General features: G+C 46.2%; 1 protein-coding gene across 1 annotated transcript in view; it reads right to left on the bottom strand.

Moving 5' to 3' along the window:
* Positions 1-283: 283 nt before the first annotated feature.
* LOC126536208 (oxytocin receptor-like) overlaps positions 284-26,297 on the bottom strand; it is a 69,947-nt gene continuing 43,933 nt past the window's right edge. Inside the window, exons 2-5 of the mRNA XM_050183094.3 lie at positions 6,871-7,296; positions 5,830-6,063; positions 4,517-4,858; positions 284-1,250 (exon numbers count right to left, since the gene is read on the bottom strand). Of these exons, the coding sequence (XP_050039051.1) occupies positions 807-1,250; positions 4,517-4,858; positions 5,830-6,063; positions 6,871-7,188 (1,338 nt within the window). The 5' untranslated portion in view covers positions 7,189-7,296 and the 3' untranslated portion in view covers positions 284-806. The remainder of the gene's footprint in view (positions 1,251-4,516; positions 4,859-5,829; positions 6,064-6,870; positions 7,297-26,297) is intronic.

Genomic DNA, 26,297 nt, shown 5'->3' with positions numbered 1-26,297 from the left:
GGCGTTAATAATACTACACAAGCATATGGATTAACTTCTTGAGCAGGTGCCTGTTTAAGGTCTTCCACATTGGGAGGCAATCTAAAATTATATCAACACTATGTCAGTGCTCAAAGGAAGGTTTGCAAGCTCTAAGCGTTCGGGACGCTTGCTTTCTGCACGTCGTAATGGCACAGGACCACATGAGCAGGTGTGAAGATCTTCTTTTTTCTTTTTGTAAGTGATACCCGCAGAGAAAAGACGAACAAACAAAACAAAAGCAGCATATGCACACAACGCATGCTTGAAAACTTCGTCACTCTTTATTTTTACACGTTGTTCCAGTTGATCACAGGCATTAACGGTGCCATAGCGACAACATCGCGACGCGTGCTCACCTCACTGAACATCGATGACATATAGTTGCGCCGTTTCAGTCATTAACATATCAGTTGAGTTGAAAGACGCAAACATGTTCAGCAGTCACCTGGAGAGGGCTCCGTCAGAACATAGACACTCATAGACGTTTACACCAGACGAGTGAAATCAGGAGCGTACAAGGGCAATCATCAAATATCACGGGAAGCCAGAATGTTCCGCTTGAGCGCAACTGTCGAATCAGGGAATCACCGTTGCTGTACTACAGGTTTCCCCGACTGGGGAACTTTCTCATCTGAAAATATTATATACCTTCGGCTCTTTCAGTCTATTGACGATGGGGGTGAATGCAGACACGCGCTAGCAAAACGCCCATCGGAAACTTTGAAACCCTGCTCTTCCTGCGTAACCACCAGACATTCACCTCCAAAGGCTATGCGCGAACGCGATTACACAACAGATGCCATCACAGCGCTCCCGTTGATAGCAACCAGGGGTATCGTCGTGACGTCGCCACAAGCGCGCCCGCTTTGGTGGCAGAGCGATCGTCCCCTGCTGCTTAATGCGGGGCTGTTCACCGAGCCGGCATCTGGTGCGTAGGACGTCGTGGTGAGCACGCCGGTGCGCTGGCGCATCGTCGAATCGCGAGCGCTGCACCGCCGACCACGACGGTGTCCGCGGATGCACGGCAGGATGTCGCAGATGCCGCGGCGTATGTGCACGTTGAAGAGCCCGTAGAACACCGGGTTCACGGCACTGTTGAGCAGGGCCACCGTCTCGGCGAAGACGATGGCGGCCCGTGGCACCTTGATGCAGTAGTGGCTGTGGATGCGTACGTTATGCACAGTGAAGTACGGTATCCAGCAGAGCATGAAGCTTGCTATGATGCAAACCTGCGATATGGAAAGAGAAGGATGTCGGCGTAAAGAACGCAGCAGAATTATAGAATCTTGTGAATGTACCGAGCTTATACCTGCTCATGAAGCGTCTAGTCAGAACTATAGACTACTCCAAGGATAAACGCTATGGCAAGCGGTACACATAAGCAGCCATGTTTTAATGCGAAAGTATTATATGCCCCATTTCTGGGAAAATCCGGCAGCGGCGTGACCAAAACGTGGTACCAAACATGGCTGACGGCGCAAAGGCTAAAAACACGTAAAAAATACTGGGATTGACGTCAAATTTCTCAGTGCCTTACATAACCCGGCATCGTCTCTTCCCTATATGCAAAACCTCACGCACCACTTTTGAAGGTGTGCTGGTCACCGTCGTCTTCGTTTTCTATTACGTGCTAACGATCCTTCAATACGAAATGGCACCGCTTTGTTCCTCGTAACCATATAGTAGGCGCCGCTTTCGACGCTAAATCATGAGTGTATGAAATGAAGCGTACCACTGCCATCATGTCTCGAAAGAAACGCCGTGCAAGTTTACAATGCGCGCGACGACATGCAGATGAATACGTAAGTGAAAACATGTCACGAAAGCGACGACAATGCTTTCGCATTCCCGCACGTGAGCAGTCTTAAGTGTCCCTGCCGAATTTTCGTTACCGTGAAGAAACAGCGCAAGCTGGAGACAACTAAAGAACTCAGGACGTAGCGCTGACTAGCAAATGACCGTTTATTGCGGCCACCAAGATATACTTGTATACTCCGGCACACACGCGAACGCTTTGGACGCTCTCCTGCTACATGGTATCTGTTGTTTCTTTTACATTAAGAGGGTGCCGAGTGACTGTCACATACAATAAGCTAAATCTAACGTAACAAATATAGCGCAAGATATTTGTGCTTATAAAAGCCACTGCTTCCCTGATATTTTAGGCGGCCAATTAGGAAAAGCAATGTGATGGGAAAATGCTGCACTTGGGGCATGCTTTCATTTCGAGTACAAAACATCAAGTTGTGATGGAGTCCTTATAGAGTTCGCTGCAGATCTTACGTATCCTATCCCTTTTCGTTCTAGGTAACACTGTCATTTGTTTATGATGTAAAATAATAGTTTGAGCGAGGTTTCATATTCAGTTTCTACGTTAACGTGTATAAGAAAAGCCTCGGGTTAAGCATGGTTACTAACGCCTTATTAGCCAAACCAGTCGGCCAGACCAGACAGTGCAGTGGAGCTTGTCCTTTCTTTTTCCTGCTTTTCTTTTTCAGTTGAGCTTAACATTTGCACCGGCCGCCGCGGGCGCTATCCCATTCTGATTTATCAACGCAGCGCCGTTCACACCGGCCTCTAGGAATGCGAAGGAAATCAAATGGCATTTAAAACGGCAACGACTTATGTTTGACCGCTCATTATTAAAGGAAAGCACTGAGCCGACTAAGTTTTGCCGAGCTGAAGCTTTTGAACGTTCGCGCTTCACGATTTCGATTGAGAGATCTCCCCGCTCATGCGGAGAATGGGCTTTACGATGTTTTTAGATCTCGGACGCTATTGCCTCCTGATGAGCGATCGCCCGTATCATGGTGAATGGGCATTGTGTTCCTTTCACCGCTCACTAGGATGAATTTTCTGGCGCTGCTGTCATTAAACAATGCTTTAACGCAAGGTTCTTATCGGTGCTATAGCTTACAGCCCTGAGCACAGCCTCTTTGTCGAGCCTTCTAGCATATGCGCCGCTGTTTCGAGTTCTGCCCCCTTCCTTACTGAATGAGCCAGCCAAGGAGTGGTGACCACCGCAGCGGTGACTGGCCGTGCCTTGAAAGCTATAAAGCACCGCCTTAAAGCAAGGCTGCCTAGCTCATAATATAGGGCTTCCTGCCGGTACCGCAGGCAAACCGATAAGATTGAGCTACGCGACGCTATGAATTATGAGACGCCACCCGAACAATAGTGCATGCTTAGAAATTACAAGGACAGCAAGAATTCCTTATCGTACTAGCTGCTCCTCCGACAAAACCCGTCCAGGAGCTACAGAACCCTCAGAAAGAAGTTTTCTGAGGGCTGTACTACATCACAAATGCAGGGCAGACAACCCAGGAGCTCGTCAGATAAGAAAAATAAGTGCGACATGCTTTAGCGTGAGTAAACGAGTCTTGTTTTATCCATGCTGCATCCCTTGTGCAATCTTTTGACACATGAAAACCTTTACGGACTGCAGACGATGTTGCTTGACGGATTGGAATGATTACCTCTAAAAGTTTGTCTTCGCTTTTTCTTCCTTTCACAAATCTGCACATCTGTCGTCTTTTATTGCGCTTAAGTTTGTCTCAGAATTTCAAAATACAGCAGTTTGCCGAACGATCTTCACTTTCGATGTTACTTCCTCGCACGAGAATTTTTCATCACAGATATTTAATAGACTGCGCAACCTCAGGGGCAACGTTTACCTCAAGACCTCTAATCCGCCGTTTATGCATTGCCATCGATTATTGGAAACTTCGAGCGGGAATGCTTGATTGTGCCTTTTTGTTTGTCGAATAGCTGCTCAATAATACCCCTGAGAAGCGTGACGTACTGTCGTTAAGAAGATAATTTATTTATGATAGTGTGTAGACACTTAGCGAGTTGCGTAACCAAGCCGTAAAATTCTGCATGTGGGTGCCGAATGACTGTGGTATACAATACGCTAAATCTAATGTAACATATACAACGCAAGATACCTGTGCTTATGAAAGCCACTGCTTCCCAGCCACTTTCCCCGTAGTGAGGAGAAGGGGACTGACACTCTGTCAGGCATTAATTATCTTTATCTCTGCCTCCTAGGCAACCGTTCTGATGCCTAAATAAAATACTTTGACTTTGAAAATGGCATGCGCCCTGAGGAACAAAAAAAAGGAAAAAAAGAACGTTCTTTTATCTACTCTTGGCGAAAAAAGTGAGCAAGGCTAATGTTTTCTTTTTGTTTCTTTCTTTGATTCTTTGTATGAGCAAAAGGTGTTGGCTTTTCTAAAAGCACGATGTTACCTTCAAAGCACCTGTATCTCTACCTAGTGCAAGGTGGCTCAAAGATTAAATGAGGCTGCAGTGAATGACCAAAGTTCGCTTCCTTTACAAGCTACATTCGGAGGTAGAGCGGCGGCTGCAAGAAACTGCTTTAAGTATGTGTCACTTAAGGCGAATACGATATTTAAAATACAGCGAAAATCTCAGTATGAACAATCGCAGCCTTGTTTGGAAGTAACTAAATCTTGAAGCAACTGCGTCGTACCGTGAGCTTAAGCGTCTTCGCCCGTGCTCTAGGCAGAAGCGGATGTCCTTGAGCGCATCGACGAAGCGTCGGAGGAGACGACTTCCCGTTGGCCTTGTCACTTCCCTTGCTCCTCTGGGACGACCTGCTCGTGGTGACGAGGCAGCTGGAGCCGTCCGAGCCTGATGCCGCCCACACGGCACGCAAAAGACGAAGGTAGCAGGCCGAGATGAGAATGCCCGGAGCCACCAGTATGTACAGGGTGAGCCAGGAGAAATAGAGTTGTCTCTGCCAATGACGGGTGTAGCCGACGCTGAGGCACTCGAAGTGTGCACGACCTGACGTCGTGACGCCTGTCTGCACCTGCGCCGTACGCGGACGTGACATGAACTAGGTTCCCCCTTGCTGCAATCCGTATACTACAATGCCATAGCCTCCTGTATATTCTGTGCCTGTCGGATCATCGGCGAAGCAATGGGAAACGGCCATCTTTCCCAATACAGTGGTGTCGCCACTTGCATAGGGTTGTCTGGAGCAAAACTTTGACATTTTTGGTGTTTGCCGATGATATAAGCAAGCATGAGCATCATTAAGAGTGGAGCGAATGGTGTGGTGCGAATTTTTTTGGTTATAGCTCCCTTTCAAAACGAGTTCATCTGCTACGTCGGCTCCTGGTACAAACGCGGGTGTCCGTATTGGTACACTCGCAAACAATATTGTTTCTAGAGCACAGTGAGCTTTCGCCCTCTGCTGCCAATGGTACGTGATAGGGCAATCCCAAGGACTGTCCTCACTCTGCCCTAAACATCATGTCTCTTACCCTACGTACGTGGTACCTCCATAGACAACGGCAGTTTTTAGTGATCCAGCAGGCACAAGAAAAACATACGGGGCTATGATAGAACACAACTTCTACAGCTGCCACACTACTTTGTTTGCATTCTGCTGTAAGTGGCGCTTCTTTCTCATTGCGATACTCATAGATACTCACAGCAAGCACGAATATGCGCTTGAAAGTTCCTGGCGCCGCACGGCGCTCATGTCTTTATCTCAATGTTTACTGTTTGCGCCTCCATTTCGTTGCTTAGCAAATCTGCGCTTTTCGTACGGAATCACCGCACATTAGAGTGAAATCTTGTTTAATCCTCACGAAGTAGGCAAATATTACATCCACTGTATATATATAATATATGAAAAAGCGCATCTCAATGTAATACTTCTACGAGAAATTCACATGTAGTGTGCGAGTCAGCAGTTTAGCCCCGGAAAGTCACATATACCTGATTTACTTTTATACGCAACATATTATACTGCCAAAGCGAGCGCAGACATACCTGTACGAAAATGAACAGCTGCGGCAGGGCAAGCAGGAAGGCCATTGCCCAAGAGACAGCCACCATGGCCTTGGCGCGGCGCAGACCCGAGCGTGACTCGAGAGGTCTGCAGATGGCCGCGTACCGGTCATAGCTCATCGAGGCCAGGATGAACGTGGTCGAGGCCAGGGTCACCATCTGTACGTACACGACCGCCTTGCAAGCGGGGCCTCCCAGCACCCAGCCTCCTGAGATCTGCGAATGACAGATAAACACGGGCGCTCGATTCACCTGCAGTCGGTTGCTTGAGTCAGGCGTGTTCCCAACAATACGGCTCGCACGTGAAGAAAAAAATAAGCGATGAATAAAAACTGTAATTTTGCCCGTTTATTGCATGGGAGAACGACCGGGAAGACGTTTTTAGCATAGCACGAACAGGCGTACCATGTCTTCCAGCACGAGCACGGCCGAGTTACCTACTTCACTGGCGTGGAAAGGTTACTCCTGCTTGTGCCTTTATATTTTGACATAAAAGAAAGGGACATCGTGCATGGTATTCGGTTTTTCACCACGTACGGCCAGTTGGCGTAATGATCGTTCAGTAGCCAACCGATGTGAGACAGGCGCCTATCACATATGTTCAAACGTTCGTGGGACACATGATAAGGTATTATACTTGTACTTATGTATTACATTTCTGAACAAATTTTCTAGCACGTTATCTTAACCTGCATCCACTTCCAAATAAGATAAGCGGCTGCGCAAGCGCACTTAGCGCAAAGGGAACCGTGTGAGCATTTTAGCCGTTTTTATACTTTCCTTTTCAGTACCTAATCTCGGTTAAAGAATTGTTTGCTTACCCGCAACACTTAGTTTTCAGCGGTGACAGGACATTATGAATGAAGGCATCGCCTCACTTTCAACGTTCCATGTGCAGATATGCTGCTTGGCCAGAACAATGCCACAGTGACCATGCTTCATGTTTCTCATACCAAACACGGCTCACGGCGCTCACGGCAATATTTATTCGAAACTCGTGTTTCGTAAGTACAGCTCGCTTACCTCGAAGAGCATTTCGGACGACTGCGTGAAGAGACCGACGGCCAGGTCTCCGATGGCCAGGTGTAGAATGAAGAGGTTGACGCGTGAGGCCCGCTTGGCTGCGCGTGGTCGAGCTAGCACGGCCACGATAGCGGCGTTTCCCGCGATCGTGAAGAACATGATGACTGACAGAGGGACCACGCGCCGCACCAAGGACGCGTCCCAGTCCACGGCGTCCGGGAACACGACGGCCTCGGTCGATCCGTTGGTCCAGCTCGCCACCGTTCCCGGGAGCGGCACACCACCCAGTCCACGCTGGCCGCAGCTGGAGCCTCCCATGTCGGAATGCTACGCGACGGTACCTGTGCGGCTGCGCTCTGCGCTATGTCTTCGCAGACAGCGTTGGCTCCGACATTCCAAACCAGCCGGCGTCGCGAACCGATGTTTCTGAAACGAAATGCATTGCGTCCACATATGTAATATGGGAAATGAAACCAATCTAATGTAGACCAAGCCACTTTTCTTTACATTGATATTGTACGCGTTATATCTTCCTGAAAACCGAAAAGAGCTGAAGTGCATAATCGTTTTTTGAAATCTTGTTACCGACTGGTATGTTACGAACCGGAAAAATATTTTTTTTTACCACGATTGGATGCTAAAACATCATCACGTACATGGACAAAGTAACCACCTCTTCGTGCTTCCTGTAATAAAAACTGTTTTTTTTTCTTTGTCTTAACACAAAGCTAATGTAACACAATGGGGGGGGGGGTTGGCATGTCAATGCTGTATTTTTGATTTCCAAATCATCTCCATAGTGTTCAAAACAAACTTCAAGGGTGGTTCTTGTCGTCTTGGACGACACCCCGGTCTGGATTCAATTGGTGCATACTTCCACAAGAGCTGGCAGTAAGAACATCATTAAGCCATATGCAGAGAATTTCGCATGGGGCGTACGTATTTCATTTCCAAGATGGATGTATGCGAAATGACTTCATAGTTAATTTTGAAAACGAATAAACAGAATGAGCAATTAATTACAAGTAGAGTATCAGGAATACATTAGCTTCTACAAAGCTGTAGAACATCTCTTCGCCTACGTGACAACATTCCCACCGTATACGTCACGAGGGTACGCGGTTAGTTTGTCCCCTTGCCATAAGGCGTGCAATAAATTTACTCATAGAGAAGCGCAAACCTCTTTCTGGTTCCAGATAGTACAAATGTTTCCGTTGCCGTACAGAAGAATGCTGCTGTCAAGCCGCTTGTATACCTGTGCATTAATGCATTAGAATTAAGAGAATCGTAGTAGAAAAACGTGCATGGTCTGAAATCAGGGCAGCTGGTCACATGGTAGAGGTAGAGAGGGGATGGGAGAGCTTAGAAGAGTATGTCGTTATGTGCATGTATGTATATATACAGGATGTCCCACGTGACTTTAGCCAAACATTAAATATATGTGAATGCCACGTAGTTGGACGGAACCAAGCTCACGTTGTTTGCCGTCACATATATATATATATATATATATATATATATATATATATATATATATATATATATATATATATATAGCGAGAGAGAGATAGAGAGAGAGTGCAACTGATGGTGGTCCGCTTCAGACCGCCGTCCGTTGCACACTTCACTCCTCGAAGAGGCACGGCGTGTGTCGACTTAGCTCCTGAACAAAGCTTTGCAATGTGGTGAACGCTGTTTAAATCATGGATCCGGGCCCTCAAAGTGGTGCGTCGTAATGCTGAGGTGTTTCTTTCGCATTTACCGCTAAATTTCCGCTGAACTTATGTTTGCCTTATTGCATGCCCTTTTCTGCACGTAATCTACTGAATGTTCTCTTGAATTAGCGCAACTCAGTATGAGCGGAGGAAACAAGACAAACAAGAAGAAGCAGCAGACATAGGAGCGATTAACTTCAAGCTGCCTATTAATTTACGTCTGTTAATTGCTTTTCTACAAAGTGAAGAAGCAAAAACAAACACACAGCTCTTTCTAACACTTGCCGGCAGACTAAGAAAGGTCAATTTTCGCATGTTGAAGCTATAGATAGTTAGCTTGCAAACAAGTCTTCAAATCTTGCAATTGCTTCACCTTCTGTTATTTTGCGCATCAGTTGATTATGGTAACGTTCTATAACATCATATGTGTTGGATAGATGGGCGTAATATAGCGGTCTATAAATAGATCATGAAAAGAATTGACGTTTCTTGTTCTGTCGGCGTCTACAGAATAAGCTGTTGTGAGATGTTGTTTTGTTCACTTCTTGTAAAGGCAATTCAAAGGTGTCAGTTAAGAAGCAGCGGCAAGTTAAGCGCCCCCATGGTCACCTGTTTCTTCATATTTATCTTGTTTTCTTCAAGGAAACATCAGGGGATACCCAATTGTCTAAATCACCACCTTTGTGTACTGCATGTTCCTGTGCGCTCACTTATTTTTCGTGCTTTTCAATTTATCCGTTTATGGAAAGAATTGTTCACCTACAACTCTTCGTTCTCCCATCAGCGCCTGCTTTGAAATTGTTTCACGATAGACGGAATACTTACTGCCGCCCAAGTTCACCCGTCACATTTGGTTGCTATTGCTCAGTTTTCTTGCTTGCAAAGGCTTTAAACGTCAGGCGAGTTTTAAGGACTGGAGGAAGGGAACACCGTCAAAGAAAATCATATTCGCCTCGAATCATATGCACTCGTGGCGTGTTTGTAGCCCACACGAGCGAAATAAATATTTTAAAAATAACAAAGAAAACTTTGCTCCTTGTATGAACCTAGAACTTTCCATGACTGCAGGCAGGAATCTCGACGCAGCTGTGCCTCAATAAGCGAAGCTGACGCTGCCAGAAAAGTTTCACCTCGAGTCTCCCATATTAGACGAGCAGCTGATGGTGAAAGGGGCTTGGAAGGTGTTTCGGTTTTCTTTCGAAGGATGTCAAACACTGCGAGCAGCAGTCTATACGCAATAATGCGAGTCGCACTTCTTTCTTCTTTCAAAGAAGTTCCCGAATTGTTATATGTACGTGTTCTAGAGAGCTTTTATTTAACCAACGCCTGCCGAGTGCGTTTCTAACTCACGCTTTAAACCTTGCAGACGGTTCTCAGCGGTTCTCGCAGTTCGGTTCTACAAGAAAGCAAATTGTAGTTCGTTGAATGTCAGCTTGAACCTTCGGGGCTGCGAAGCAAAAAAATGGAATTGAGTAGAAAGAAAAACTTTTGTATGCAAGATTATGGCATGCTCGTCGATGTTAGGGAAAGGAGTAATGGTAAAAAATTAAATTCGCCGACGGTTACGGTACTCCCTAATGCGAAATTCGAGGGCAGCTGTTCAGGTGTTTTGAATTCGCGGTATATTGAAGCAAATAATTTTAATCTGCATAGCAGATTAAAATTATGTAATTTTAATCTACCATGCAGATTAATTTAATCTCTCGGTGGCGGCGCTGTGCTTCTGCTCGGACAGCTCGTTTAGCAGCAGCGGCAGGCGAAGCACTTCCAACAGTTGCGTCGCTCATTGTTCAAAAAGGAAGCCTGAGCACGGGAACGCCTGGCTCGCACGGAGTGCGTTCGCTAGCGGCGGCGCAAGCGAAGTAGCATATGCGCAGTGGGTCCGAAACCAACTCCGGCGCTTTGTTTCTATATATGGTGTAGGTGGACGCGCTCGCAGCATGCCTTAGTAATGACGTCATCGGCAACCGGGTGATGGCGCACGTTACTATGGCGCCATCTCGTTCGGGTCGCCTCCGTGGAGGATGTCTCGTGCGGCACTCTGCTTTTCTCCTCGCCCATTTGCCATAATATCCTCCTCCGCTTTTCTCCTCGTGCTTCCGCTTTAACCTCCTCCTCCGCTTTCCTCTTCGCATTCTCTTTGCTCTCGGCGTCTTTCATCCTCTTCTGTTTTCCGCGTTCGGTCTCTTTTTTTATCCTACGCCGAGGCCGACGCTCAGCGCAGGAACGGGCGCTAAGAGCCTCGCTGTAATTTAGCAGACTCAACTGTAGTTGATGTCAACGTACTGTGAAGCATCCACTATTTGTTTAGAACGGTCGCATGAATAATGTGTAACTGTCGTGTAGCGAATGGTTATGCAGAAATTATACGCTATAGTATCTATATTTGTAGTAAGTAAGACAGACTTTTATGATGCCGGGATATATAACATTGAAGGCAAACTAATTAAAACCCATTAGCACATGCCTAGTGGCCCCAGTGCACATACCAAATCGCCCCTGTGGCATATAATTTTCGCCTGGACAATCAACAGGATCAGCCCTTCGTAACGGCGGATATGCTACACTATTACCGAGATCAGCCCACCAAAACCATGAAACTGCGCCCGCCCACCCGCTTGCAAAAATCTGGCTGCACCCGGAAAATAATACTTCGTAATAAAAGGGGTAATGTTCTATCCTTGCGATGATTCCTGCTTCACAAGCGAAATTCCGCAGCAACTACAGGACCAGAGCTGCATTGGCTGGTGTCAGGGGGTTAAATCCATTGTTCAAGCGATGACACATTAGAGTGTGATAGTGTGCCAGCGTAGCCCCCAGACCGGAGGCAAAAGTAGGACCTTTCGAGATCATCGCATGTACTAGTAATATTGGTACTAGTGCAAACCGGGCGTGCGTCTGGTTCACCTCCCTACATTTCCTTCCTTCCTTTTCCTCCTCCTTGGCACTGGTAGTATACCGGTACCGGTGGTGATACAAATGGTATTGGTGTTATCGGCGCTCCCAGTGGTATCGGTAGCGGTGGTACCATCGTGCAGTAGTATTGCCTGGCGGCGGTACCACCGTGCAGTGGTACCAGTGGTAAAGAGAGCATTCTCACATTCTTCCCACATGGCACCTTGCGTTCTGAGATGCTATCGTTAAGCGCAGCGCCTCTAGTCGAAAGTGCAGACATGGTCGTTTCAGACGCTGCGGGCCTCAGAATAAATAGATGCGTCATGCACCCCATTCTAACCTCCAACTGGCTGAGGTAGATGGGCGTCAACTAGAGGTACTTCCAATTTCTTCTTTTTTCAATAATTTGCTGACATAGCACCAAGCATATATCTTTGTTTATTTATACAGACACTCAAGGCGAGTTGTCGTCGTGTTCATCGCCGTCGACGCCCCGGCATGAGGTTCTTTGAAAAAGTCCCAGTTCAATGAGATCGTGACCTCTGCGCAATTTCCTGTGGGTGCGAGAGAAAGCGTACGGGGGGGGGGGGGGGGGAGATAGCCGAGAAGGATGGTGGTTTGATGTGCGCCGTCCACGCTCAGGCCACCAAATTTCACGTGATGAAGAGCGCCAACTAAGGAAGGTGAAGGTGGGGGTAGGGGGGGGGGGGGGCGATGAGACACACCTCCTAAAAGAAATAAGACTATTTCTGAGCAAAACTAGCCACCGGCAGAAGCTGCAGCCACTTAGTGCCATTAAGAACAATGAAAGTAGTGCCACAAATGGGTTTGTTGGTATAGTGTAGCAGTATAATACGGTATGTTATACAGTAGTGCAGTTCAGTATACGCATAGCAGGCACATGACATTGAAATGTGCATTGTTACCCATGGAATACGTGTGCATCTCTAGAGAACGTACCAGAACGCAAGAAAATATTGAGCACTGAAGAAAAGCGACACAGTGCCACCCGCACAAGCGTGTGTAAACCAGACGCCACAAAGTTCTCGCGCGACAGTAGGTGCGCCTTAAAAGTGCTATATTACAAAATATTTTAGGCGAGTCTCACCGTGAGCTTGTCGGTACTGCTCCATCGCGAAAGCAAAGCACGAGGAACACTGGGAAAAAAAGAGCAGGCAGAACAGGAAAGAAGGAGTGTGCATCGGTTTGTGCATCGCCCCGCTCTTAGGTGACCATCTTTTATCGCGCCACGACAGGCACCTACAGGAGCCCCGTGGGTCTGCAGGCAAAGTCAGTATTTTTCGTTTTCTAGGCGACTATATTGCTCTGTTCCACGCCAATCCCGATAAAGTCAGCGAAAGGATTGCCCAGATTTGTCGTGAATTTCGGACAAGCTTTCAGATTCCCTGAACTTTACCTCATCAGGGAGCCGCCTGAAGACTGTCAACAACGTTTCCCTGACCTAACGCTACCCCTAGACTGCCGCACGCCTGCTGGTCCTATGCCCCACTCTCAAAGAATCTGTTTCCTTCACTTCACATCACTCGAAGCTCGTAAAGTGGTATAGCACTAAGTGCCTTGGGGACACCCTGGGTCGTTCCTGCCATCATCAAACAGCGAGAAGCGTCCCCATGCAAGTTCAACGACTAATGACTGCAGGGTTCCCAGAGCGCTTCTTGTCCGGACTGGCAGAAGTCATTTTACCTAAAGTCCGAGTCCAAAGCAACAAGCTTTGGCCGGAAGTGGACAAGGCGAAGGTCGCGAGAATCCAACACCACATAAACAATATTCAAGATCCCCGCACGCCGTGGTGACGTCACGCCGGTCCGATGGGCGTCGGAGGTCAGTCCGCCCACGCCTTGATCTTTTCCACAACCGAACGCTAGGGAACCTAAGGCTGAGAGCGCTATCGGCTGCAATTGTTTTTCTCCTGCAACGCATAAAAAACATATTTCGCTCCAGGACAGCCATTGCGTCCCGCAGCTAGGTGTGTACCGTCAAACCCCACGCAAGAAAATTGATTTATTCTGATGCTATGAAAAGCTGTATTTAACGAGCGATTTAGAGATACCCAAAACATCGCAGTGGAAGAAACGAGTTAAAGTACTTCAAAGTACGCTCAATCAACTTAGTACGATTTTATTTATTCGGCTTAGAGCTGCGGGAACGATAGCCATTTTTGAAACACTATTTATGAGAGAGTAGCACCCGAATGAATCTCTACAACCTGAGCTTTCAAGCAATTAATTTATTTCAGCACGCGAGAAATGCACAAGAAATGCGGCAACAGAGAAAAAAAAAACACTCCAGGAATAATGCAATAGACTGGCGAAGGCACACACATGAACTAAATAACCAACGTGCCTTTTTTTAAAGAATACTTTGCACTTCGGCAAGCACCGATACATTGTCTGAGTGTACTGTGAACAGAGAATATACATGCATAAAATCACGTGCACGGTAATTGAAAAAAAGTCAATGTTCGAAAGGGGTGCAAATATAAGACAAGCAAGAAGCGCATGGTATGGCACAGGCCATTGTAGGTACGATGGAGGTTAACATATGAAATGCTTAGGGCAAACAGAAGAGCAGAAAGGCAAAAGCTACTTGTCGCGCACACTCTTGGCACACAAAATTACGTGACGCCGTAAAATACAACAGATGTTGGCCCAGGTCGTTACATTACTGCAACCAGCTACACACTAGCTACTAACAGTCTGGAGCTTAATCTTTCCTTTTGGTACGAGCAATTCCCCATTTGCTATCTCGCACAGGTTGCTCAGTAGAATTCTTGCAGCTGCACTCAAAACGTGATGCATGACGTCTTGCGGATAGTTCCCGTGATCAAGACGTCAAGGAACCCAAGTCATCATCGAGGGCACCGCGCATTAGCGCAACATTTGCCTCCTTTTAGTTAAGAAGGCCAAAAACCTTGGTGGACGGCCTCTCACCTCTAAGCTTATCTAGAGCTATCTCAGTACACAGGACAGCGTTCACAGCTGTTTACTACTGTTCCCGAAAATCCCTGCCGCATGGGCCGGGTAGAGTGACAAGGTCGATTCTCCCCACTGCATCCACGCATCGCCCATAACGCAGCCCATCTAACTGGGGTGACGTCACTAAGCTGATGGAGGAGGCACCGCAGGGGCCTTGTGATGTAAACTATAGCCTAAGTGGCGTTGGATAATCGCCTATGGGCGCAGTCTTTCCCGCAGCGTGAAAAGGCGGCAGGGCGTGCAGGCCTCCGAGTAGTCTACTCGGCGAATATAAAAAACGGGTTCCCACTGCAATCCAGCGAACGCCATCCAATCCGAGAACAAGGCTTGCAGAAAAGAAAAAAATGCCACGCGCTTCGTTCGCTGCAAGGGCGAAGTCGTGTACGAGATCCCCACGTCAGGCTGTGGGGCTCATGCGTCGTACAAATGGGTCGTTGCCTTAATGGCCGTCTGCGAGAGCTCACCAATAAGCTGAAGACAGGCAGCAATCACGCCATTCATTGTGCGAAATGCGGGTGCACGCCTTTCTTTCACCAGGCTCCTATCCTGCTCAGGTACCGTGTCCTGCGGACTCCTCATATGCTGGGTATCCCACGTAACTTAAGTCAAACATTAAAAATATGCAAATGCCATGTAGCTGGACAGAACCAAGGTAATGTCGTTTGCCGTCGCTCTGATTATTTTTTTTTCCATTCCACCTAATTAGATGTTTAGTCTTAATTATTTAATCGACTTCTCAAATATTCGAATTAGATGAAGAGAGTCAATGAGAAAATTGTAGAGCAACATAAAAACTTCCGATACAGCTTTCTGTTGCTCAATACGTGCTGCATAAAAGTTTTTTTTTCTACCGAGCGTGAAAGAAGCCCGCAAAGAACACGCAAAATTGCCGCGCGACAGGCCGCTCGAGGCGCTTTGCGTGTATTCGCGGGCTGCTTTCACGATCGCAAAAACACTATTATGCAGCACGTATCGAGCAACAAAAAGATGTATCAAGAGTTCTTCATCTTGCTCAACACTGTTCTCACTGGCACTTTTCATCTCAATATAACATTTTAATTAATTAATTGGTTAATTAATTGGCCTAATTACCGAACTAAGCGGAATGAAAAAAATAATCAGAGTATCTACAAGTGGCGGCAAACAACATTACCTTGGCTCTGTCCAGCTACGTGGTATATACACATTTTTAGGACAGCCTCAACAATCAGATTGGCAGGTTACAGAAGGCTGGTTTTCCCGTTTCCGTCGTGGCTGCTGTGGCAGAGAAGCTTCTGCAAGGCTTGAAACCTAGAACACCTCGAGAAGGTGGCGGTCAACCGAAGACCAGACCGGCGGTTCTCCCCTATATTCATAGGGTCTCCCACAACCTAAAGAATGTAGCCAATCGCTACGGTGTGCCGGTGGTATTTTCTGCCCCGCGCAAGTTGGCCTCTTTGTGCCCCCGGATTGTCTCCGGCGAGGAATGCGTGCGAGACTGCACGAAACGTCACGCCACCCAGTTTGTCAGGTGTTCGGTCGGGGCTGTGTATGAAATTCCCCTGACATGTGGAAAAGTTTACATTGGCCAGACGGGCCGTTGTATAAATGAACGACTAAGGGAACACAAGCTTTCTATGGTTAACGGAAAAGGGTCAAATTTGGCCTTACATTGCGGCGCATGCCCTTTGGCTACGCCTGATAAAGCATGCCAGCCTTTGCTGGCTAGAACCAAAATCTTAAGGCGCAGTCATAACCAGGTAGCACGTGAACTCGCAGAGGCTTTTTACATTGATAAGTCAGGTGATGAATGCGTAAGCGACCCTAGTACGAATTTGTATAAGAAAGAGAGAACGTTCTTGGCATGTGCGCTTAGGCAATGATTGCGTAAGAATCTAGGTATATATATATTCATGTTCCTTCTGAATAAAATCAGTCGCGAGTTTGCGCCCGTCCATGTCATTACTCGTCCGTGTCTTTTTTAGCGCAGTTCCCTTCCTTAAGTATTTAATAGACAGTTTTAGTTACACGTACGTAGAGGCTTTGCGTACGTAGAGCTACGTATGAGCAGTGCGCATGCGTACAACGTAGCGGGCGCGCGCGCGTCTCACGGACGTACGTGAGATTCAATTCTTTGCGTGCGTTTCTTGCGTACGTAGACAGCTTCGCGCGGGAGTTCCGCGAGATAACGAACAAGCGATAGCGGGCCGCGCGCGCGCAGACGGCTTGCATCGAAACACGGCGACAGGATTGAATTGGCTACCGCCGTGTTCACATTTCCCGATAGATGTAGCTACGGGGTCCCTCTTGGCGTGCGTCACGTACGTGTAGCTAAAAGCGTTTCAGATGGCGTCCACGTAAGGTACGTAGGCTTTTCACGTTTGCGTACGTGAAGCCTATACGTACGTGTAACTAAAACTGTCTAATGTTTGGCTCAAGTTACGTGGGACAACCTGTATATGAAGCTTGAAGCCATGAATCTGAATTCAGGATACATAGGAACCGTTTGTTGTTTCATTGCATAATTCCGTATACGCCGGCTCGATAAATTTGTGCTCTCCTGTGTTGAGACACATCAGGTGATGACGTATTTTTGCTTAATCGGAAACGAAACCACTCTGGCGCAAAAAGAAGAAAAAACGGTGGGGGGGGGGAGGGGGGGCGGGAATGATGTAAGTTGTGATAGCGTGAGACGGATGACGAGCAGAACGATCCAGATAGCTGTTCTTCCAAGAAGTAGAGTCGAGAGTTGATACACGTACAAGCAGAAAATGACAGATAAAATGAAAGAGCAGGGAGGGGGGAAGGGGGACAGCTTGTTTAATGGTATACCATTGCCCATGCAAGTTTCAAAGATGTAGGTTCGCCTTCTGCAGGCGGCAAGTTGTTCCGTCCACTTTAAATTCTCTTTGCCTTAGAATTTTTATGTTGCAGTTGAGAGAACAGTTCATTTACCTTATTCTTTCTTTGGCTTCATGTTCGGTCATATTTGTGGAGCTTAAGGCATAACGAACAAAAGATTGAGTTAGTCCGTTTCCCTCGTTGTTCTTGCTAAAAAAGAAAATGGCGTTTCGACGTATAAGCATACACTGTAAATCCATTGGGCTTAGCCTTTTAAGAAAATAGTGAAACAGTTCAAGAAGGAAGTAAGAAGCGAGACAAAATAGTAGGCTTTCTACGCGTTAAAAACGAGAAACAAGACCTCCGAGAGCAATGACATGGTGATATATGCACGAAACGAAACCAGGAGCTATGCTGTTTCAAGTGTTGCGGTGTTTGTGACGTGCTAGATGGATGGTTTTTGACCCTGGATTTCTCTGCGAATTATACTCATAAAAAATCCTCGACTACTGCACGGTTACAAACAGTCCCGCAGTGCTAACCGTTAACGATGGAGGTTTCACATAAATTCTGTCGATAGAACTGCAGCTACATAGCTCTCTCTCAATCAAGCATGCTTCTAGCAGCTCTGTTCAAAACCGGGCTCTGTAAAACTCACACCACTGCCTCAGAGAATTCTCCTCGAAACTTTTACAAACATTGATAGTAGTGTTATCATCTCGTTGTTCGGAATCTTCTAAAGCTCCAAATTACCATGCCATGTAAAGGGCGGAAGTTCGTACTTCCATCAAGCCCCAAACATAAAAGGAATGCATTTTTACCGTAGTTTCTCTGCCAGTCACAACTCTTTCCTTAGTCTTTATAGCTACTGCAATCGTCTCTACCTTATCCCTCATTTCTTTCGATAGTGGCCAGGGATCTATAACACCCCATCGGATCTCTTACGCCCTCCAATTGTGAGGATTGCGGAGACGATGAAAGTAAGTAAACCTTGTAATGCTCCAGCCCTTTATTGTTGTCTGTGCTACGCAGCAAACAAAATGGACAGCCCAATGGATTGCCTCGAAGCCTTTGTCGATTGATTGCGTAAGAAGCACTATATGTATTATCCTTCCTTACGTCCTGTATATCTCAAGTCACGTTTCCCTATACAGGCTTTGATAGTGTTAACCATCATAGTTTCTACCGTGGTATCTGGTGTTTCTTTTTAACCGTTTTGACAAACTTTTTTATATAGATAAAACAGATAGTTTAAGTGCGCCTCATTCCCGTCGTAGATTTCACCTTTTCCCCTTTTTCCCAGAGAGAGTATTTACGTGCAGCTATATCAAGGGAGCCAGTCGCTGCGTCAGCAGGTGCCAAGAAGGCGGCCAACTGGCATCTCACACACGCTTGTTCTCCTATGCATGGGTTGTACTCCATTGTTTCCACACGTACATTTGTTATGGTGTCTTTTCATTCCTGTCAATCCATCGACGCCTGCGTCTCCGCTTATACCGCGGTAACGATTACTGTCACGAGCGTATATATTATGCTTTTCTGAACTACGCTTGTTTTTTTATTTTTTGTCGGGAACCGAAAGGTTGGCTGACGGTGTCGAGACCCGTCAGGAGTGCCTCCGCTCCCTGGCAAATAGTTTCATTAGGTTACGCTATTCGAATCAACATGAAAGGTAAACAGCGGGAAGTAGCTCCACCGGCCGCTCTCTCTAGCAGCGGAATCACACGTTTTCACTCCTTGGCCAGCGCGCATCAACATGCAGAACATGCAGAAGACCAGCGAATCTAGAGCTGATAAAGTTTTTCACTCACTCACACTCGCCTGCAGGAGGCATGCCACCAGACAAAACATTTGCGGTTTTCAGCCAAATTTGGAGATAAATGTTGCATCTTATGGCATGATCATTTTTAGACGGTGTTAGTTGATTAATTGCTTCGGGTGGTCTAAAGTCCCGAATGGGTTGCGTTGCTAACAGAGGCGGTGTAGCGGTTCTTTGACTACGACCTTCAGCGTCCAAGGCAATACAGTAAACTTTGACTCGAATCGAACTTGTCATGTTAACACTGGGGCGCCAAGTGGACGGCTCCGTGTCAAATTTGAATATCTAGGCTTTTCTTTAACGCGTGCCTAAATTTAAGCACACCAGCCTTTTTTTTTTTGTATGTGTGCGTGTATGTTTGTTTTATCACTCCACTCCCATTGAAATATGGCCGTCGGGAGCGGGAATGAAAGCCGAGACATCCAGCAACAAGTCTCGGCTTTGCGATAATATCATAGCAACTGAGACACCCAGGCGGTTGGCGTTAATACACTCTTTTTTTGTGTGTGTCCGTGACCGTAAGCACTAGCTTGACACTATACGTACATCGTTGGTAGAAATATTAGCCGTTCAATAGACGAAGATAGTCATCGCGCGTAGGTTGCAAATAAAACACTCTCGGAGATTTGAAATATTTCTAATGCGAAGCTTTCTTTGCCGCTTCCCTCTTGTTTGCGGGAGATGGCTGCTGTCTATTGACGGTTGGCTGTTGACTGCTGTCTTGCTGAGTATGCAACAACCTGGGCCACGGGGTATTCGCCACCAGGCACTTAGCACAGGCCCAAATAGACAACAGCTGTGTCGGCAAGGTAATGGAGAGAATGATCCTTACACGGTTAGAATGGTATATGGAATTTTACAACGTCTATCCAGAGGTAATGGCTGGCTTTCGACGTGGACGCTCGTCAATAGATAGCGTTATTGACCTCGTAGCATATGTACAGCACCAGAAACATCTGAAGCGAATCACTGTGGCCTTACTCCTTGATGTTAAAGGTGCGTACGACAATGTCCATCATCATGCGTTTCTGGACGCCTTAGAAGCTGTAGGGATTGGTTGACACGCCTTTCGCTGGGTACGCAGCTATTTGAATGGAAGATCTTTCTTTATTTTGACGGAAGACGGATCAACACCGTCTAGCTATACCAGTCCTGGCGTACCGCAAGGCGGAGTACTCAGCCCGACTCTGTTCGACCTGGTGCTCGTTGATCTCGCCGATTTATGACCGCAAACGGTTCAGCTCTCTGTATATGCAGACATTTGCATATGGGCTTCAGGGGTTACACGTCTACAAGTTCGCGCACGTTTTCAGAAGGCTTCAACAGCCGTGTCAACATATCTAAGAAGGCATAGCCTGGAGCTTTCCCCTGAGAAATGTGCACTCGTTGCCTTTTCTCGCAAAGCCATGGCCCCGTAGGCTTTGCGGATTAATAACCAAACTGTACGATACAGACGAAGGATCGCTTTCTTGGCGTCATCATTGATAGGGTCTTGTCTTGGAGCCCTCACGTCTCAACATGGCAAAGCATTTGGCCGCCATCGTGGACCTTCTTGCATCTCTCGGCGGGAAGTCCAGTGGCGCAACAGTACCATCAATGTTGCAACTATATAAAGCACTGTATTTGGGCTTCCTGCGGTACAGCTTACCTGTACTAGGAAATACTTGCACTACAAATATCCGTAAACTTCAGAGTGTGCAAGCGCAAGCCCTCAGAACTTGTCTCGGTCTCCCAAAACTACGTCATCGATTGCGACAGTGGCCATTGCCGCAGACACTCCTTTGAAAGTCTATATAGATACAAATGTCCTGAGAGCACACATCCGACACTTGACTCGGATTCCCTCACACCATCTTGCTTGCTTGCCAGCAAAGAGGCCACATTCTACTTTTGCGAAAAGTGTTGTAAGGCATCAGTCCTTCTTGCCATCAGAATTTACGCCCGCTACACGATTATCAGATCCATTGCGGTGTATGCACCGGCCGTAAGTGCAATTGACAATTCCAGGAATCAGAAAGAAAGCTGGAGCGCCGTTGCAAGCTTTGAAACAAGCAGCTTTGGAACACATTTACAACGTACACAGATTCCGGCAACATGTCTACACAGATGGTTCCGTAAAACTCAACAGCTCAACTGTTGCTGTAGTCATCATCCCGGCAAAATCTGAAAAAAAATCAAATTAAAAACTTCATGTTTTATCACATCAAAGGGTGCTGAACTTGCGGCACTCCATGCTGCACTTGATTTCATTAATCACGAACCACCGCAACAATGGGCAGTCTTTAGTGACTCCAAGGAGCCCTTCAGTGCATACAAAGCCCAATGCGCCGCGGACCCAATTAACAACTGGCCTCAGAAATTCGAAACATGTATGATCGCAGCCATGACAAGGGACACAACATAATCTTTCAATGGCTTCCAGGACATTGCAGCATCAGCGAGAATGACCACGCCGACGAAGCCACCCAGTCTGCACATGAGAGTGGTCAACGTGTCTTGATTCCGCTTTCGCGAACAGACGCTGCGGCTGGGCTGCGACTGATTTCCCGTGAATGTACTTTGCCTCTGTGGGACTCGAACGCTTTCACCATGTGTCGTTTGCGTTCGTTGTCTCCGGACATACGGATGCACCTACCGCCTGGCTTACCACAACGTGAACAGACCGTGCTGTACCGTCTGTGGCTAGGCGTTGCATTTACGCACTCGTATGTTTTCCTTATTGGAATGGCCAACAGCCCCACGTGCGCCACATGCAACATCGAGGAGATGCTCGCACATATTATCTGTCTGCCCGTGATATAGTCCTCAGAGACAAGTCCTGTGCACAGTGCTGGACCAGTGGGACAATCGTCCACTATCAGAACTGAAAGCTTTAGGTCAGTACTCCCACAGAACATCCACGCTAAAGGCCTTACTCGCGTCATTGAGGTTCTTGTGGTCTGCGGGGCTTCATGATACACTATAAAAACGCAGCCCCCTATATGTCGCTCTGTAGTGTACGCGGTTTGGTCGTGCTCGTCTCTATTTGTTTCTATCTCTCTCTTCCGCTCTCTTTCTCTTTTTATCCCCCTTCACCCTTCCCCCTGTGCAGGGTAGCCAATCGAAACTACCTCTGGTTAACCTCCCTGCCTTTCTATGCATGATTTTCTCTCTCTTGATGCTGGAAGTGCGAGACTGGGTACGTGCCACTGGCTGTGCGCACGTTCTTGGCTAATCTCTCCAAACGGATATGCTCCAATGGGTAGGCTGCCCGAATAGACAAGAAGTACAAGACAGCAAGTAGTGAAGAAGCCGGCGACAGAAGCAGCCGAGTGGAGAGAACGAAGCGAGGGGAACAAAATTGGACCAGAGAGTGCATTGAGCGAGGAGCGTTGAGCTGGCAAAGAGGTAAAGTGAAGACATTTCAGTAAGTATCAAAGAAAGATTTGCTTATCGTCGATCCACATATATGTAAGAGAGCTATCGATCCTTTTTTTTTTACTTAAGATTTCGCATTCTTACTTTGGTTTGTTGGCGAGTAATGTAGACCGATCTCAGAGGCGGTGTACTGAATGTTGAGTATACTGCCGCGATAGTGTAGTTAAAGCTGGGACAATCAGGCAGCGAGTGCAGTAGTAAACCGAGCCGATCCTCGACATGATGTAATCGAAATAGCGCCTACCACGAAGGTTGTGTAAACAACTGCACCGATTTGGTGGGCCCATCCTTCCACCAGTCTACAATATATATGTCCTTCCAAGAAACTGAATAGATACGGTAACGCGAGCCAATCTAGCGGGAAGTGCAACCTTGATAATCCTGATAATGCGATCGCATTACAGTGGTTCTTGCGCAGCACATGTGTACCTACAGCTTCAACGCTCCTTGTTTCGGATTTAGCTGATTTGGCGTCGTCGTCTAGTCGGACATACTTAGCGGTGGTTTCTCCTCACAGCTGCGTCACGGAAAAAGAAAGCACAAGAGACATTTGCGGGACAAGGGGCATTTATTGCGAACAAATGACTTGTCTAAAGATAGACTCAGGTCTATCAGTCGGATAGAGTCATGCTGTCACACTGTTGGTTGACTGGGTTGGTAATTGATTTATAACGTGTTCATCAGAGATGTTGAAGCCTTAAACATGCGTTAATATGATGAAAATTTTTCTGTACATGCTTATTTGCTCTTAATGCTTCATTCTCAAATCGCAAAACGTCGCGTTAGCCGGCGAGTCATCGCCGCATCCGTGTCAGCCATGTGAACTTGTTTGCATTGAAACAAAATGTGTAAAAAATGATGCAAGTTGGAAATAAAAGGCGATTGCACGCATTATGTGTCTATTTCCGTAAGATTCAAGTGAAACTATCCCGGCTTCACTTTATGTAAAGTCCAACACGTGTATGGGATTTGACATATTTTTTATTGCTCTACAATTTGTCTATATCGACTGTTCTGCATGCGTTGTCTATTCACAAGTTATTAGAACTGTAATTCTTTAGTTTCCGCTTAGCTCATTGCAATGTTATTGATCTTGCATGTTCTTTTCGTTTGCTGACCTTTTATAGGTTGCATTAAAAAACAAACGAGAAGCATTGCCTGTTCAAAGAATGCCATTGTAATTATAAACGAACATTGTCCCTTATTGAAGGAACAGTTGTCTCTTAAAACGCTGATTGGCGATTTGATTTAGGTTAGCCCCCACATAAAATAAGGCAAATTTCACTTCAAACAGTACAAGAACTATCCCCAATCTGAGAAATAATGGGTATCTGTGAACACTAGCTACCGTCGCGCGTGCAAATTGATGGCTTCGAAAAGGCAATGGTGCAGTCCCATATGTGGTATAATGTATGAGTGAAGCAAACTAGCCGCCTGTTCAGCTACGAAATACAGAAATGTTATCTCAAATATGAGAAGTCAGCAAGGGACATAGCCCGTTTTGTTAAGAATATAAGCGGTTGGTACTCAAACGCTCGTACGTTTGAATTATGGCCGACTAGATTCCATGCAGCGTCCATCGCGGCACACCCTCACGACACCGTTGTCCACACGCCATATAAACAAGCGACTGAAGGAAAAGAGAAGCGTTGTAATATTATCTTTCAGCACGTACGAAGATAAAAGCAATCTGATTTTGGCATGGAAAGCGCATTGCCTTTCCTATAAAGATTCTTTTAAAAAATGAGCGATTAGAAGAGGTTGCCTTGCTGCCTCCAGGCATCGAATCCAGCAATATTCTTCAAGGCCACAAGTAGGCTGAGTATAATGATGATGATTTGGGATTTTTATGGCGCAGCAGCCGTGCAGACTATAATGCGCCAAGAACATGTTTTTCGTATTAGCTTATTTGTTTAAATGCTGTAAAATGGTGTAAATGGCCAAGTAAAAAAATAAGACATGAAATGTGCTACACTTCTTGTAGGATTCCTGTGGCTTTTAAAAGTTAAAAGTATCTTCATATGGGACCAGTGGTTCATCGCTCAATAAGAACATAGGATGGATAGGGATTCTTTTTTCGTAAAAAATCTTAAAATATCTTTCCCTCCATTTTTCTAAGCCAGGACATGAGGCTGAGTATAAATTTGCACCTTTTTTTCTCGCTAAGGTTCCACGTTTCTCACGTGTGCCTCTGAATCCAGACAAGTTCCTGCCTGCAGGAGTCATTGCTAGTTGGGCGCAGCTAACGACTGTACATGCCGAAATTAGGCATGGAAACTGACATCGTAAGACTCCTAATTTATTTTTCCATAATTTATGTTTCATAATTTAAGCCGGTCTTAGACGACCGAAACATTTATCTGCAGACTGACGGATGGTGTAAGGTAGCCAGACGTCGACAATAGATTTAGTCGACACTGAACATCGTTGAAGCGCGTCGCATACCGGTCACGGTTGTGGTGGTGCGCTCACATAAATCACTTCAGGGAAATAAACCATCATATATTTTTCTGGGCTACTCTCGCACTCCTGATGAGTTTATACGAATGCACTTTTCGCAGCCGCCACTTTGAACTTTAGTGCTAAAGCCGGCAATACATAGCCAAGACTCGTTCAAATTCATGAAAGTGTGCTCTTTTGAATGCTCATTGTTTTATCTGAATGTTGCACTTCTTGCCGTACAGCCATATTGCGTACATTCGACAGTAATTTTCTGTCTGGTGGCTTTGTATCTTCACCGCCTCCCGGCGAATAACCGAAAGCCATGAGACACCATAGCCTTCCTTACAGACAGCACCAACTAATTAGCCCTCGAACGTCCGCTGAATGAGAAGGCATTAATTAATCTCACTGTCACTCATTCTCTGGCCAACTGATGGCGTTCCGCTAGCGTGTTTTCGCGTGTCTTGTAATTAATACAAGTCACTACAAGGCAATACATCAGCTAATTACGCCAACTTCATCGTCCCAGCAGTCATCGTTTCTTGATATTTATTCTTGATATTCATTATTGATACATTTATTCTTGATATTCCTCTAGACGTACTCTATTCTTGCCTAGTGCGTGTGAAATGCCGGGCCTGTAAATTCTGAAAAGAGCTTAAACAAAATTTGCGTTACGAAATTTCGACATTACCAGGCCGCAATTACCTTTCTGCTAACAGTATACATGCACTTGCTTGTTTTCAATTTGTGCAATTTTATGCCTCATTTATTTTGCCTAACTTGGCTTTTGGCCCTGCCTTATCCCATATACCTTTTACAGTGAATATAGCTTGTCCACGCTATATTATACCGATGACTTTTTGAACATTTCTTGCTTTTGTACTTTGTCTTATCGTTTTAGCGCGATGTCGGTGCAGTCAGGTTCGTCTTAAGCTTACGTAAGTCATTTCATATGCACCCCTGTATGACCTTTAACTATTCTTGAATAAGTGAGCATGGTGCTCTCGTTAAGTAGATCTGAGTGGTTGATGGCATAGCAACGAATAGTTCAGGGCTGGTGTCTCATTCCTATGAGCAATTTATGGCAAACTACAGAATGATTTTGTTCGAATAACGCCTGTTTGTATATTATTTTATATTATTTTTATTTTTTTATGCCACCGTCCGCACATCTCAATAAACTAAAATGTGGGAATTCAACTCCTTTGAGTGCATGGGCATTAAGACGTGACAGACTTCAGGCTCCTTTTGTTTTGTTTTCTTTTTTTTTTTTTTGCTGTTTAAGTTGGACCCCGTAGAGTGCTCTTCAACATAATGAAT

This window comes from Dermacentor andersoni, chromosome 4 (genome assembly GCF_023375885.2).
Source record: "Dermacentor andersoni chromosome 4, qqDerAnde1_hic_scaffold, whole genome shotgun sequence".
In the NCBI taxonomy this organism is placed as follows: Eukaryota; Metazoa; Arthropoda; class Arachnida; order Ixodida; family Ixodidae; genus Dermacentor; species Dermacentor andersoni.
This window is presented reverse-complemented; position numbering and strand designations above follow the sequence as displayed.